General features: G+C 49.2%; 4 protein-coding genes across 7 annotated transcripts in view; 2 read left to right on the forward strand and 2 right to left on the reverse strand.

Annotated features, from left to right (window-relative positions):
• Window positions 1-8,834, forward strand: part of LOC125957177 (sperm surface protein Sp17) — a 50,188-nt gene extending 41,354 nt beyond the window's left edge. For both annotated transcript variants that reach the window (XM_049689669.1, XM_049689670.1), the window contains exons 3-4: window positions 6,936-7,060; window positions 7,140-8,834. In XM_049689669.1, the coding sequence (XP_049545626.1) occupies window positions 6,936-7,060; window positions 7,140-7,265 (251 nt within the window). In that variant the 3' untranslated portion in view covers window positions 7,266-8,834. The remainder of the gene's footprint in view (window positions 1-6,935; window positions 7,061-7,139) is intronic.
• A 704-nt stretch (window positions 8,835-9,538) lies between these two features.
• Window positions 9,539-11,674, reverse strand: LOC125957130 (BUD13 homolog). Its single transcript, XM_049689611.1, has 3 exons — window positions 11,504-11,674; window positions 10,027-11,436; window positions 9,539-9,950 (listed from the first exon to the last, which is right to left on the reverse strand). The coding sequence occupies exons 1-3, from the start codon at window positions 11,611-11,613 to the stop codon at window positions 9,587-9,589; spliced, it is 1,884 nt and encodes a 627-aa protein (XP_049545568.1). The 5' UTR covers window positions 11,614-11,674; the 3' UTR covers window positions 9,539-9,586.
• A 376-nt stretch (window positions 11,675-12,050) lies between these two features.
• Window positions 12,051-13,991, reverse strand: LOC125957141 (protein FAM98B-like; the record flags this gene model as incomplete). The annotated part of the gene is made up of 3 exons (XM_049689626.1): window positions 12,786-13,991; window positions 12,345-12,621; window positions 12,051-12,277 (listed from the first exon to the last, which is right to left on the reverse strand). Coding segments are annotated over exons 1-3 (1,551 nt in total), but the record flags the coding sequence as incomplete, so codon positions are not given.
• Window positions 13,992-14,212: 221 nt separating this feature from the next.
• The window catches only part of LOC125957178 (longitudinals lacking protein-like), a 5,831-nt gene continuing 4,595 nt past the window's right edge, over window positions 14,213-15,448 (forward strand). Inside the window, exon 1 of one of the 3 annotated variants that reach the window (XM_049689673.1) lies at window positions 14,213-14,334. The gene's annotated coding sequence lies outside the window, so the exon portion shown is untranslated. Of the gene's footprint in view, window positions 14,335-14,414; window positions 14,568-14,776; window positions 14,799-15,448 lie in introns of those variants that run through there. The other 2 variants (XM_049689672.1, XM_049689674.1) reach the window with 2 other exon arrangements.

Below are 15,448 nucleotides of genomic sequence, written 5' to 3' on the forward strand. Positions count from 1 at the left end.
GACAGTGGCGAGAAGTACGTCTTCCGTTTATGTTGCGGATTAGAAGCCCGATAGGCTGGCTGGCTCGCTGGCTGGCTGCCTGGCTATGAAAAATTCAAAAACACCGCGATAACATCGATAAGGCTTAGGCACCGGAAAATCAATTTCGCGCAGTGAATCCGAAAAGCGATGGAATCGTTAATTGGATAGCTTCCTCCTAGCCCCACCCCCGAAACCTTCCCGTTTCCCTTCCCCTAACCCCCCGAACAGGAGAAAATGATGAAGTCTGCAGGAGGCACTCGATTTGGTGCGAGTCGAGCGAGCGGTCGACTAATCAAACTTTACGATTTCGGCTCGCTCGCTGCCAAAATCCCAATCCTCTTTGAGGGGGAGAAGGGGAGGGGGAGACTCCTCTTCCCTCCCCGCTAGCTTCTCCCTCTCTTTTTCTCTCTCTCACACACACACATCTACACTGGAGCTGCACGGTGGGAGGCCATCATTAAATTTTGGATTTCGGAATTATTTATTTACCCAAGCGGTATGTGAGCTTCGCCGCGGGCTTTCGTGGACTGCCAATTTTTGCTCGCCAATTCGCATTGACCGGCGGCGGCGGCGGCGAGTGGCCGGTGCTCTGTGTGTGCAAACACTGTGCGAAACCCCTCGGGCGTGCGTTTGTGCGCCGTGCCCGGACCACGTAATCCACGGAATCGGCCTACGTCTAACCGAATAACAGACCGATAAATAAATAAATCCTTCGGACTCTGCAGGACGATTCGGTGGTTCGGGGTTCCGGCCTCCGGTTCCGGAACACGGAACGGGGCACACGGCCCGGCCCGGCCCGGCCCGGCCTGGCATGGCCTGGCTTAACAGACTTAACCAGCGTTGCTTTGCGATGGTTTCGTGGAGATGTTTGTTGTTTTGGCCGCCACTCCCCCTCGCCCTCCCCCCGGTTTGCGTCGCGCACATCTCATCGGCGTCTCCTTATGTCGTCGACCGTGGCCATGGTCATGGTATATTTTTTTTTTGTGTATTTATCTCTTCCAACAATACTCTTCCCTCTCTCCCATGCTTTATTTTGCCTGTCCCCTTCCCTTTAGGCCACGCATTTTCATTCCGACAGGGATTTACGGAGCGCGCACGTGTATGCGTGTGTGTGTGTGCGCTGCGCTCGATTGGAATTTCACCACCACTTTCGCGGGTGATTTAGTGGTGGTGAGCTTAGCAATTGTGCGAAACCCCGGAACTGGCGGCCTTGGCTTGGTTGCAGCTCAATTTACGGGTCACACACTCGGGGTCGTTGCGTAAGCACCAGAGGGCACTCGGGGGAGGGGGGCACTCGGCGTAAGTGAAACCTGCGTATCCGCCTTCGGTTGGGGAGATACCTTTTCCCAGTTCGGGAGTAGTCTAGTAATTCAATTCTTGCCCCCGTGTTGTTGTTTTTCGCCACAATACCGGTCTGCTTGCTACGCATGCTAGGAGTGCCAAGGTGCCATTTCTTCGTTTCCCATGTGCTCGGCACCGATGGAGGCGCATGGTGGTGCACGTGGCCGAACGAACAAATTGCCGAATTGAAGGTGTGGCTATGCTGCGTTGGCCGAGATGAGTAGTTGAGATACTGGAATCAAGTGTGAAATGTAATAAAAACATGGACGTTCTTCCATACAAAAGTTGAGCGAGGCCAGAATGAGCGAATGTAATACAGAATGCAAAAGATCAAGGTTGTTTCTACAGACGCAGTGTAAGTATTTACATCTGTGTATGATGTGTGTTTGTAAAACAGCATCATGCAATTCTTTTACAGAAATAATGTATGTTTCATCATGTTTCAAGATATGTTTTGCGTTTCGTGGTTTTAAATTGAGCTAAACTGAGCTATTTTCGTTGTGACAAGTTTCTCTACATAGACCAATATATTTTATGCATGTTACGATACGAACATTTCGATATAGCAATAAAAATATTCTGCTTTTGTAGCAACCTAAGCAGAAAAGCCACTTTGTAATTTGCCGTGTGTACGAAGAGGGAAATATAATCTTTCAAAAACCGAAAAGCTTCATAAATGTTCAAGAAAGCCGTGGCCAATGGATTAACTACTCCGCCGGAAGTTTCGCCCGCTTTAAACTGCTTATGTCCGAGCACGCAGGGAAGGGCTAGAATAATAAGTAGCGAAACCATGAAATCGAAACATTACACAAATGAGCAGCATCATAACGAGTGCCAATTGCGGACTCGCTACCTCGCTCGCTTGAAGCTCCACCTTGAAGTAGGTCGAAGTGCGGTGCTCGACTTGGTGCATACCTAACGAGGCAAATCCTTTTCGCCCCCTTCGCCCGCATCCGCAAACGCTCCTATCGATGCAATCTTCCGACCATCAAACGTTCTCCTTCGCTTGCCAGCTCAAGGAAGAAGATTAAAAAACTTCTTGCCATCCTCCTGCTGTTGCTCCTTGCTGTCTGCTGTTACTATTTCTTATCATGCGTCTTTGTCGGCCTCCGTCGGAGCGGCCGGAGCGAGCTAATTGGAGAAACTCGAAGCCCAACTAATCGAAACTGAAAGTGCACCGAGCGGCGAGCGCTCATGACGACGGTTCATGCCGTCCTTGCGGAAGTGGATGGTAAGATTGCAGAGATCATCCAGCATGATCGCTGCTTCCATGACGGTAAGTCACTGATGGAAGTCACAGCGGAAGAGCGCTTCAGTTGGAGACGAAACGACAGGAAAGGCGTGCGAAAGTTTTCTGTCGTTCTGCAACGTTTTTCAATTATGAGCCCGTAATCATCCTATTCCGACTGGGACCGGCAGCATCACTGTGTTGACTGCGCAGAGCTCAGCCGTATCTCGATGATGCACGATTGCGAAGACTCGATGCGAAGCCACGTCTACACCCCAGCATTTGCATGCCTCCCGCAGGACCGCCCGTTCGGGCTCAGAGATGAACTGATGGATGGAATCGATAATACCTTCGAGGCTGAATAATGGACAGGACGAGAATCGAGATCGGAAGCGGGCCTTCCACCGATACCTCGAACAAACGCCTCGCGAATCGCAATATGTGTAGCAAGTAAATAACTTCATTCACCTTCACCACATGGGACACCACCGCCATCGGTGGCATCGGTTCGCCGTAAGCGCAGCGTGCTCCCAATAATCCAACAAACAGCGAAAAAAAAAAACCCGTTCCTCCCCGGGAGCGCATAGCTACGGATCATTCACTTCCGAAATAAAACATTCATCGGGCTTTCGGTGGACGGGAGCGCTGCGTTGAAGAACGTGCCACACTCGCGGGCGTAAATATTTAATTTCGATTCGCTTACTCACCAGCAGCGGAGCGGACGGTTGCGTGTCTTTCGAGCAGCAGCAGCAGAAGCAACAAACAACCCTACCGCCCGAATCTCGAGCCACTGACATGAACGTGAAAAACTCCACCAAAACAGGCCACCGGAGGCTGCCACCGGGCCCCGGGAGCGTTGGAGTGCCGATCGCGAGCTTCTTTTTTTTTTGTTTTATTCCGGGACAGGAAATTTAATCCCCATAAACCAAGACAAAGATTGACGGAAATGACATTCAATCTCGTACCGAATCCGGGAGTGGGAGCGCGCATTTTCTTTGATTTCTTTACGCTTTACTCTCGAGCGCGCATTTTGGGGTCAATTCAACCGAATCGAATCAATTCGACGTCCACCGGACGGACGGAAAAGCAATCGAAGACCATCCACGATTCCACCAGGGGCCACTACTGGATTGGTTTTTGTTTTTTTCGACCGGAGATTGCATGTTCTCGAGAACGCGCATAATGACAAACTTTTGTGCGCAGCACGAGAAGATTCTTTTTTTTTTTGGGCAACCATCAACATCAAGTCCAGCGTGCGATAAGGTCCATTATTCATACATGCCATTACTTGAACCGTCGAAGAACATATCTTGCAGCCTTATTTATGGTTATGTACAATTAAGTCTCGTCGCACGGTTATTTCGCGGCAATATTTTAAGTTAACTGCAATTACAACGCAAACGAAACTTTCGCCTGTACAGCACTGACCATCGCGAGCCACCCAATTTGTGTCATTTGTCTCGCTTGCCTCGTGCCCTCGTGGCGCTACTACCAGCGCGACGGTACATGATTTTTAATGTATTCCAAACTTTTAATCAAGAGGACGCGCGGCCGTAAAACTTCGGACCAAAGTGAAATTTATGGCAAAACCAGACCAGCCACGTTTTGTCGTCTCCAACGGGTTCCCGTCAGGGGGGGGTTTCCCTCTTCGTTCGCTTACATCCTTTCTACGGCACTTTGGTACTCGCTGAGCGAAGAGCGTCTCAGCAGCAGAAACTGCAGCAACTTGTCTTGTTGGAACATTCACACCGCAGGAAGGCGGTGGGGCACGGGACCAACCAACCAAGCCAACCGACACAAGCAGAGCGTTGTGGAGTTGGTTAGATTTTGTTTTGGACGGTCCACCACCAAATTTCTCTCAATTAAACCACCCCATCCACCAGCAACCAGAGTGCTCCGATGGTTTGCTGGTGGCATTATTATTTGTCCTTTTTGTGGTTTAATGCAGCGCCAGCCACACTATCTCTTTCTCTCTCTCTCGCTTTCGTCTACACTCGTCAGTTGGTTACCAAAAAGTTTTGACCAACACTTTTCGGCTGCGTAGAGAAGCCTATGGTTATAGGAAATTGAAAAGCCGAAGCGAGAAAGAGGAAGAAACCCCCCATTGTTGGAGTGTCCTCGTGCTGCTGAGAGGAACGCCACAATGGACCAGTGGCCATTGCCAGCAGCGGAAATGGTTTCAAACCAACCGGCCAGCCGGCTGGTTGCTGAGGAAATCTAATTTCCATGTCATTTTCATCGCAAGACGTTGGTGGTTTCACTTCGGTACGTCCAAAAAGGGGGCCACACCGGTACCGGCACCGGCGTCCCAGCGCACAAAGCCAGCGACAACATAAAGTGAATCAAGGAACGAAAAATTGGCAAATTCGGTACACTGCAACTTGGGCGGACGATGGTGCCACCGGTCTTCGGGAGCTTTCGCATAAAACTACACAACACTTTTGTGGTGCCCGCTTTTGTGCACCAAACCGTCCATTTTATTTCTTTCGCAACAATTCGTGTCATGTCGCTCGTTCCTATCTTGGGTGTGGGGGTACACCCGGGTTCGGTGGCGAAACTCTCACTCCCCATCGCGAACTGGCCATTTATTTAGCAACTTTTGTGCCAGCACCTGAAGCACGGCAGGCTTGATGGGTGGTGGTGGTGGTGGTGGTAGTGGTGGTGATGGTGCAGATTTCTCGGATTGGCCCGGACAAGACAGGCGACGCAAGGCTGTCCGGATGAAAAAAACGAAAAGAAAAATAGTTCAATGACGAAGAACAATGAACGTTTCGACGTTTAATGTCCACTTAACTGAACGCTTTACGGTAGACCGGTGGTCTGGGTGCTTCTTATTTCAAATTTCGCCCACTTCCGGCACGGCACGGATTTATCTCGACGACGCTATACAGGAATAGGATTTACGGTTTGGATGCCATTTCCTTCCTTTTCCTTTCTTTCCTTCCAAAAAAAAAAATGAAATGAAAGCTCTTGATGGCCGTCTTTATCGGATCCGTTTGCATTTCTTGTTTAAGCTCAATGTGCAATGTGTTTCTGTCGTTCCACGTATCATCTCTGCGTGTAACCAGAATCCAGACAAGAGCGCCCGTAACTACTTGCAATGATTATTAAATTCTTTCAACACCTACAGCGATTTTTCCAAAAAACAAAGCGAAGCAATATCTCTGAACTGCACTGTAGCACCAACGAGCATGGAATCAATCCGGTGCTAACGTCAGCTGGAACACAATTAACGTTTAAACAACGAGCGCCATCAAAGCGTGAGTGGCAACATAACAATCTGCACCATCCGGTCCCGGTACATGTTCGTCAATAAAATGATCGCAACATTAACCCGCCTGGCACATACTTACTTGCGATGGCACGGAAATGGCACACATGGGAGTGCAGCAAGAGCGGTGGCGTTAGAAGTATCGCGCCAAATGTGCATCGCACCGTCGTGCCAGCTAATGACTATCGCGAGAGAGCATGGCCCGCCAAACAATGGCACCAGCGGCAACAGGAGCAGTAGCTTAGTTTTTGCTGTAAACGAACACCGGTGACGTGGTGTTGTTCCAAGTACACCATTCCCATGGTGCTGGGGAGTGCTTACGCGTCTACAGAACGGCAACGGTTACAGTCCCGAGCGAGTTTCGCTAAATGCCAAGGCATCGATTTAAGCCCGAGCGTACGGTGCTGTGTGATCAATAAGTATGCAACGGTTGCAAGCGATTGACAATATTTAACGAGCAATCGTTACCGATTCCGACCACCGCGTAACAAGCGACGGGGTCGGATGTGCCCGGGCATCGGCAAGGGAAATATGCTTTATTGTCTGCCGAATGACGCAGCTTCATCAGCTGCCAGTGGAGTAGGAGTATAGCAACAGATCAATCGAATTCGATTCTACGATGCTCAAAAAGTGTTTCTTTTTTCGTCGAAGCTTTCACAATGCAATGCTACCCCTTGGAATTCTTTTGGCAATTATATTCATCGGAAATAGCTGAAACTGTTATTCGATTTCGTTAGTGCAATTGCGCAAAACTGGATTGCATTATTTATCGTAAGGGAGCTTGAAAAGCGCACGCAACATAAATTACGGGGCTCGCTGATGATGCAGGGAGGGGAATTAAATTTTAATTAAATTCATTGTATTTTTCACTCGAAGTTTCATCTCCCATGGGTACAAAACAGAATTTCCGATCGAACTTTGTACTGTCCGCTACTCTGTCACATCGGTTTCTAGCGGCGAATCGGAGTGAGGGGGGCTTGGGAAACTATAAAAAGTTGAATTATTTGTTCGCCATTTCCATGTACAACGTGTGATTGATGTGGCTTTCTCTTTCGTTACCTTTCATTTCCACAGAGCTGACCCACGCTGCAACCCGTATTCAAGCCAGCTTCCGTGGCCACATGTCCAGAAAGACGGCCGCAAAGGAGGAAGAGGATGGTACGAAGAAGGAGGTCGACATTGATGAAATCACCAAGAAGGTCCGGATAGCACAAAATAGCGGTGGTACACAAAATGATGGATACTAAACATGTTTCCCTTCCCACACGCGTTAAATAGGTGGCCGAAGAGCTGGACATCGATATGGACGATCCGGAGCTGCATAAAGCGGCCAGCAAAATTCAGGCCTCATTCCGCGGGCACAAGGTACGCAAGGACGTACCGAAGGAGGGTACCGAAAACTAAACGCAACCGCGGTGGCTGCTGGCGAGTTGGTGTACGTACCCGAAGGAGCCGTCTCAGAAGAACACACACACACTGTAGGTGTTCCGGTGCCATTCCTATTCCTTCGCTGCTGCATTTCCACCATGTGCATAGGCCGCCCGACCATGAGGCTGCCGTGCGTTTGGACGAGGGTCACAGAGATGAAGACACAGCTAGAGAGGGAGAAAGCGTTTTGAAGGCCATGCGGAGGCCTTTTCTTTGGGGGTAGGGGACAGAAATGGAAACCGAAGTTTATGGAGTAAAAAGTAATGAAATAATAATATTGCACTTGTTATAATTTTATAAATTTTACCAATTGTATCAGATCGACGTACATATAACTTATAGACTCAAATCCTACAGCTACAAAGCTACAAAAGCAGTAAACCAAAACAGAATAAAGCTCCTCCCAATCGTCCTTCTCGGTGGCCGACGGTGGTCCATATCCGAGTATTGAGTGTCGGGTACGCGAAGAGCAGATATTTTCTTCAGAATTGAAAGTTGAGCACAGGAAGTGCAGAACCGATTACTCGTGGATTGTTGTTAAACTTGTCGTGGAAAAGAATCGGAAGTGCGCAGGAAGCCGTTGAGGTACGATGTTTCCTTCTTCAAAGCAGTACTAGCAGCATAAAGCCAGCATCAGCCAACCCGTAGGACAAGGGTAATCACCTTTATTTTCCATTCTTTAGCAAATAGTGCAGATATTCGAAGATCGACCATTGGTCTCAACGATGTCATTCTATTGATTTTGTATAGTTTGAAATAGCAATCTGAGGAAAGAGATAGCACAAGCACCTCAGCAGGGGTTGCAGATCATTGTACGGTGAACCGCGAGCTAGTTCCAGTTGAGACCCAATTTAACATTGAAACCTTCATAGCAAAACACACAGCCCCACTCTTTGCTAGCTCTCTTTATGAATACATCCACTCACGAACCTTCTAATCTACGGAAAGGAGTAACTTTTTACGCACGGTACCCGTTTTAAGAAGTGAAAAGCTCCCATCATATAGGAATCAAAGCAGAAATAAATAATTGAAACACAACACTGCATGGCAGCGCTCCCCGATGGTAGTACTGGTAGCCTAGAGAAGAAGTAGGGCGTACGCGACACCTTTGCGACGAGATAGCAAGTTACTACACTTCACTCAGATACACATATGCATCCGAACCACTAATCAATCGTAAGGATGAGGGATGGTGAGAGGCTAACATGGCGTAGAATGTAGACTCCCTGTCTCCTCTTTGATAACATGCACTACCAGCGCGGATGTATGTGAGTACAGTTTTCTTCTCTCCACCAAATACCGATAACCAAATCTCAGCTAACTCAACAAGCTACGTGGCCAGAAAGCAAAACCCAGAACCATGGGTTGTGCGTGAATACGGTAGGAGCAGGAGCATTTTATGGCTACCATCATGCGGCCATGCCACAGCTGCGGTCGTCGTCGACGTAGGATGTCGGGAATCGCGGGTTCGGGAGAAAATTGTCACCGCCATGAATGTAACTGTCAATAGGCAAAATAAAATGCATAACTACATTGAGCTTTAAAATCCCCAATCCGAGTTTTCTGAGTAATTTCTATTATTTCTTTGAAGAAAATATGAGAAATTGAGCACTCACCCGTGGCTTTCAGCCAATTAAATGGATGCTTCGATGACTTACGTACGTGGAAGACGCTGAAGTGTCTTTTTCTTGATATCGTCATAGTGGCGCAGCGTTCTGGGTTCTAATTATGAAGACAGCTGCAAACTAGGTGGGATGTACCAACCTGAGGATTCCCTTCAAGAGCAGTGCGGAAATATAACCCACTAAAGCACAAACTTGATTTTCCGTTACCGCCCTGCATCTGTATGCCTCTAACGAGATGGCGTCGAGATCTAATGATTCTCCGTATCGCTTATTTTAGCATCAAGTCATATTGTGCTGACCGGATTTTCGTGGAATTAACTTAAGGCTGTGCACCGCGATACCCTTTTCGCTGAATCACTGCTTGTTACCATTTCTATTAAGAATTTCCATCCTACTTCGTATTCCACGAACTTCGATGCTGCTTTTCACAATGTTGCGTCCATTTAAACCACTTTTTACTACTTCTTTTCCTCAATCGGTTGAATCTTAATTCTGAAATAGAGATGCACTTACTCTGTTCACAACGAGGCATCGTTTTCTAGATGGTTGCCATGGTTTTCTTAAATCAAAAGCTAAACGATAATTCCACTCCACATTGAATTTCAACGCTTCAATCTTGCTTCTATTTTTCTAAAGTTGTTTGTTTATTTCGTTTCTTTCAAAGTCTATCCTCTACATATCCTCCACGCTGTACTTGTACGCTTCCTCTTCGCCTGCCTTCTTCTTACTCATTGTCTCAAACCAACGCTTCTCGAAGCCGTTCGACCGATCCACGCCATCCCAACGATATCCGGGTCGTATGTTAAATCGATTGTCCGGAAATGCTCCCTGGTACGTCGGCTTTTCCGGGATGCCAGCCCGCTTGTTTTCCTCCTTTCGCTTGCTGCGCAAGTAGTCCAGCATTGGGTCACCCAGGCGATCCTGTTTTTTCAGATACTCGTCCAAATCTGCATCATCCGCGTAGCGTGCAAGTGGTTTATCCATCTCGTGAGCCGCTTCCTGAAGGCGAGCATTATACTCATCCACTTGTTTAACTCTGTGAAACAAATAAAGATAAAGTATAAATTATTATTAGTAACTCCATTTCGCTACCTTTACCATGTCTGTCTTACCCTTTGCCCCATCGAGTGTAGATTTCCTTCTTCTTTTCCTCATGTTTTCGCTTTTCGAACTCCTCCCGTAGCTCCTTTTCAATATCTCGCCGGGATCTACCCCGGGACACCGTTTCTGCGTATCGTCCCGTAACATCCGATGACATTTTCTCGAACATTTCCTTCTCCCTTTGACGGAATCGCTCGTTCTCCTCACGGACCGCACGTGCCTCTTGCAGACCGGCTCGCTTCCCATCAAGGGTCTTTGTCATCCGACTCGACCCTGCAACTGGTGACGGTGAGCGGCGGTTTGATGGGGATCGAGAGCTTCGTTCATCCTTCATTAGGACTGGCTTGTGTGGTTTGCGTAAAGCTGGGCTTTTCGAGCGTCTCCGTGTCGTTCCTCTTCTCGGTGGACTTTCATCTGAATCACGTCGTCGTGCCGACGCCCGTGGTGGTGAGAGATCCGAATCGCTTTGGGGTTCTTGCTTAATGCGTACCGGTGGTTCTAACGTAGCCTGACGATTTTTCCTTCTCGTATCATTCGGCGAATCGTTTCTTCTGCGTCGCGGAGGGCTTTCATCGGAATCGTGACGTTTGCGGTGACTTTTCGAGTACGAATCACGATCACGATCACGTTCGCTACGCTGATTGGAAGGAGATTTCTCGCTTCTGCGCTTTCGAGGAGGGCTTTCATCTGAATCATGTCGATGAGCTGATCTACCTAGGTCACGCTGCTCCCGTTTGTCTCTGTGCGAATCTTTGCCACGTCTTGGGGGGCTTTCATCGGAATGACGTCGGTGCCGGTCGGTCGGTGCCTTGCCTTTCGTCGTTCTTCTCGGAGGACTCTCATCGGAATCATGACGGTTGGTGGTACGTTTGGAAGTTGTTTTATCAGACGTCTTACCTCTTCCTCTCGGAGGACTTTCGTCTGAATCTGGTCGCCGTCGGTCGTTCCGACCGCGCCGTGGTGGGCTTTCGTCGTCGAAATCCTTGCGGTTGTGCCGTGGTGGACTTACATCAGAATCTGCTCGTTTCCGACGAACCTCCTTAGGGCGAGAGCGCGGAGGGCTTTCATCAGAATCGTTACGGCGCCTCCGAGGAGGACTGTTGTCTGAATCCCGTCGACTTTTTCGCGGAGGACTTTCATCTGAATCCAGTTGTACTGCTCTTCCCGTCCGTCCGTTGCTGGAGCCAGTTGGACGACCGCTAACGTCGTGCACCTGAAGCGTCGAATCGAAGCCATCGTTGGAGGCTACTACCTTCCACTTGTTGCTGCTGAAGTCCTCTTTCGCTCGCAATTCCGGCGGTCGCTCGTCTATGATGCCCACCACTTGTGGGGCTTCCTCACCCAGCGCAAACAGATCCACTTCGCCATCCTGCACTGTCTCTATTTTGGAAAAGTCCACATCATCGTCGATTATTCGTACGCTGCGAAAGAGAGACGCTAAAAGGATTAGATTAAGGGAGTAGTTCTTCCCAGGGCCGGCATACTTACGTCGCCTTTCCGATGTTTTTCTTTTCCTTTTTCTTCTTCTTTTTCTTTTCCTTATCGTTGGAGAGGTAGCGTTTCAGGTACTCCTTCTGGTCAATCTTGGTAGTGGCCATTCTTTCCGTATCCGTTCCGAAACGAGCTTCCGGCCAAAGAAGAGCCTCAAAAAACGTAAACAAAACCCGGAGATACTGGGGGAATAAAAGGGGAATATAAAAGAGAACATGGAGGGTGACCAGCAAAAAAACCGGAAAAAACGGTCGTTCAAAATTCTTTCTTTTCCGGAAACACAAAATCCGTCCGACTTACATTTATTTAAAAAAAACTGTAATCAAGTGTAACTCACATGTTTCTAAGAAAAACAATATTTCTTTATTAATGTCTGGGACGCGGATGGGGAGACTTGATTGCTTATAAATAAGATTCGTTTTGGGGGGGTTTACAGATGGAAAGGAAACTAGAGAGAAAATGCAAAAGAAGAGTGCAATTATCGCCTTCCACCGCCTCGATTGTAGTTCGATCGACCTCTTCCGCCGCCGCCGCCGCCGCCGCCGCCGCCGCCGCCACCACCGCCACCACCACCACCACGATTGTTGTAATCGTTATTATCGAAACTGTTGCGGTTGTCGCTATATCCTCGATCACCATAGCCACCGCCACCGCCTCCATAGTTTCCACGATTGTTACCATAATGCTGCTGCTGCTGCTGGTGATGCTGCTGTTCGTTGCCGCTGTAGCTGCTGCGGCTTGAGTTTGAGGAATAACCGCTGTGGTTGTAATCTTCAATTGGTAAAACAATTTAGTTAGCATGATCGCGTGTTACTTATAACGTTCTGTCTGAATATACCTTGTTGGGGTTGTGTCCAGCCACCCTGCACACGGCTTCCACGATTGTGATTGTAGCCACCCCCACCCTGGTTGAAGCCACCGCCGGCACCACCAGCGCCGTTGTTTCCTTGCTGATTGTGGAATCCACCACCGCTTCCTCGTCTGTTTCCTTGTCCTTGGCCTTGATAACCTTGGCCACCACCGCCTTGATTGAATCCTTTGTTGGAATAATGTTGCTGCTGCTGCTGCTGTTGATTAAAGCCTCCGCCATCAGTACCACTAGCTCCGCCACGACCCTAAGGAATGTAAGAAATGCTTAGGACTATTGTAACCAGAACAAAAAAAAACGTTAATTTCTCCAACTCCCACCCAACCAGATCTTTGTGTATGAGCGTGCGTGTCCGTGGTGTCCAAATTGGGAATGGTTGGTGAGAGCTTAGAGATCAATGATTCTATGTACCTTTCCTCCAAAGCCACCCCGACCACCACCTCCTCGGCCGCCTCCACCGCCTCCAGTGTTGCGTTGCGTCTGCCAGGATGGCATCTCCAGTGCGGGCGCCTTATGCTCATACGCGCGACCACCCCGATCCGGGACCATGCCAATGATGTGCCGTTGAATTTTGCTCTTCGTGTTCTTTCTCACTCCCGCGCTGCTCGTCTTCTCTATGATGGCCAGTGTTTCGCGCGCCCCTAACAAGGCCGCGATATCCGTATCCCGACCACCTGCCTGCAAGGAATCCAGAATCTTTCGCTTCTCGCCGTAGCGTTCCGCGATCGTGCCCTCCTTATCCTTGACACGGGCCGACCACTTGAAGCTCTGAATCGTCACGTCCAACCGCGTGAGCAGCATCTTGCGTCGCAAATCGTACTCATCGTCCAGTTCACGCTGCACCCGCTCCAGCTTGGCCCACTGCTCTGCGGTCAGCCGTTGCTTGGGACAGAACAGTGGCTTGCTAAGTCGATTATCGCCCTCGGAACGCAGCACATCGTCCAGGTGCGAGTTGATCTTCTCGAACAGCATCTTCGGTGGCACGTTGTTCGGCGGTTTGCCCATACCGAGCGTGATGCAGATATCTTTCAGTGCCGCCGCCGTCGGTGACTCATGCAGCGTGATAACGTTGGACTTGGCTGTCGGTTTCAACGCTTCCAGCATCTTCAGCGCCATCAGCTCGTTCACGAGGTAGTCCAGCAGCAGCAGCTTGGCCTCGAGCGTTTGCAATCGATCCGTGACGTGACCGGACGTGAGGCTCGTGTACGGACACAGCAGTTCCTTCAGAAAGCCGGACAGCTCCAGGATGAAGGTGCTGGAGTCCTCGCTCTTGCAGATGCGCTCATCGAGCTTACCCAGCACCCGGATCTCCTCGGTGAGCCATATCACCACGTCCTGGAATTCCCCACTCTGCGTACCGGCCAGGATAGCGGTGGAAGCGTAGTTCTGGTCCAAAAAGGGCCCCTCATACCCCACGTTCCGGAGTTCGTAGAGCAGTTGTGCTTCGCCTGCAGCCATACTTTAGGGGGCCGGTGGAAACTCTGCGTTCACGCTTCTTCGTCCTTGATACTCGCAAACCGTTCCAGATGCGTAATTTTATCGTATTTTTTGTCTTTCCTATTTTCGTCCTCGGCAGCGGCTTCTAACCTTAAACCGTAGACCAAAACAAGGGTTTTCTAAGGGTGTTGTCCAGTTTTTGCTGGATTTGGATTTTTAATAAAAATTTTGCTTTTATTGGACAACTCGCTCATATTTTATCGATCAGCACTGTCGCCCGTTTACATTTCTGCGGTTTCAGGAGTCGCTTCGTGCCGCGAAACTTTCGACTCCTGGATCCTGTTTATGCTGCGCTTTTCTGCCATTTATGAAGACCATGCTGAAGCAGAGTTGAATCTGAAGGGCGCTTGAGTTTGTCTTGAACGCGAATCACGAGAGAGAGCGCTAGCGAGAGAGAGGTTGCTGAAAAAACCAAACAAGAAGTCGAAAAACCATCGTTCCCCGAAAAAGGCTTTTTCCAAAGGTTAGTTTTCTGTGCGGGCATTTTTTCGCGTGCGTGAAAAGTGTGCCTTTTGTGTGGGGGTGGGCAAGAACCATCCGCGTTATCCTTGCTAATGCAATTCTAATGCTCGCAACGCAGCAAGATTAGAAGCGAAGAAAACTCGTTGTCGCCTTCCGCTGCCATCTTCGCTGCCGCTTAGCGTCGTCGTCGTCGTCTTCGCCTCTCGAAAAACTATCCCCGGAACGTGTTACCGCGTACGTGGTGCCGTTTTCTATCGCTGTGAATTATGGTGGTTTCAGTGGGTTGCGCTGGAAAGCGGCATTTTCGTGTTTCCGTTCCCGTCGCTGGTGATTCTTCTCTCCCCTCGTCGCTAGACGCCTTCATGTGGTGTGGTAGGCGTTACGCCCGCCTCTTTCTAATATCCGGAGAGCGAGGGAAATTTTCCAGTTTCCGGTCGTGTTGTGATATGCATCGTGCGTTAATTGGTGTGTGCATGATTCACCGGGTAGCAGCAGCAGTTTTCCCATAACGATCCACGGAGAGTCCGAGTGGCGTCCCGGAGCCTTCTTCCCGTTGTTCTGTGTCTCGTAACCACTGCCTAGTCATTTCTCTTCGGTGATCTTCTTGCGTGTGTCGCCTAGCTCTTCTCTTCGACGCCGCCTTCACGGGTTTTCTCTGTGTCTCCTTCTTTGCGGAGCCCATTCTATGGCCAAAACCGTCTTCAAAATGGTGTGCGGAAGATGCAACGATCGAATGCGAGAGAGAAAGAGTGTTTACATTTGGTTTGTGCAACGCGGCGGCAGCCATCATGCAAAGTGAAGAGTTTTGCTACCGCCGTCTCCTCCTTGGAAATTCGGAAAATTTTCTTCGGAAATGTAGGCTGCTTTGATGTGTGCCATTGTCGGTGTTTATTTTCCGAGAATCGTTCCAGATCACACTCTACAATCACAGGATCGTGATCCACGCATTAACAATTCGAAGCCGGAAATCATTCAGTGATAATTAAATTATTTTTCAATATTGTGTGTTTGTTGGAAAACATACACAAACTTGGGTTTCGAATCGCCCGTGCCGTGGCACGCACGCAGCACGTAAACGCGAAACGTGAAGGCCAACCCCAAACGGCGGCGGGGCT

Source organism: Anopheles darlingi, chromosome 3 (genome assembly GCF_943734745.1).
Source record: "Anopheles darlingi chromosome 3, idAnoDarlMG_H_01, whole genome shotgun sequence".
Lineage (NCBI taxonomy): Eukaryota > Metazoa > Arthropoda > Insecta > Diptera > Culicidae > Anopheles > Anopheles darlingi.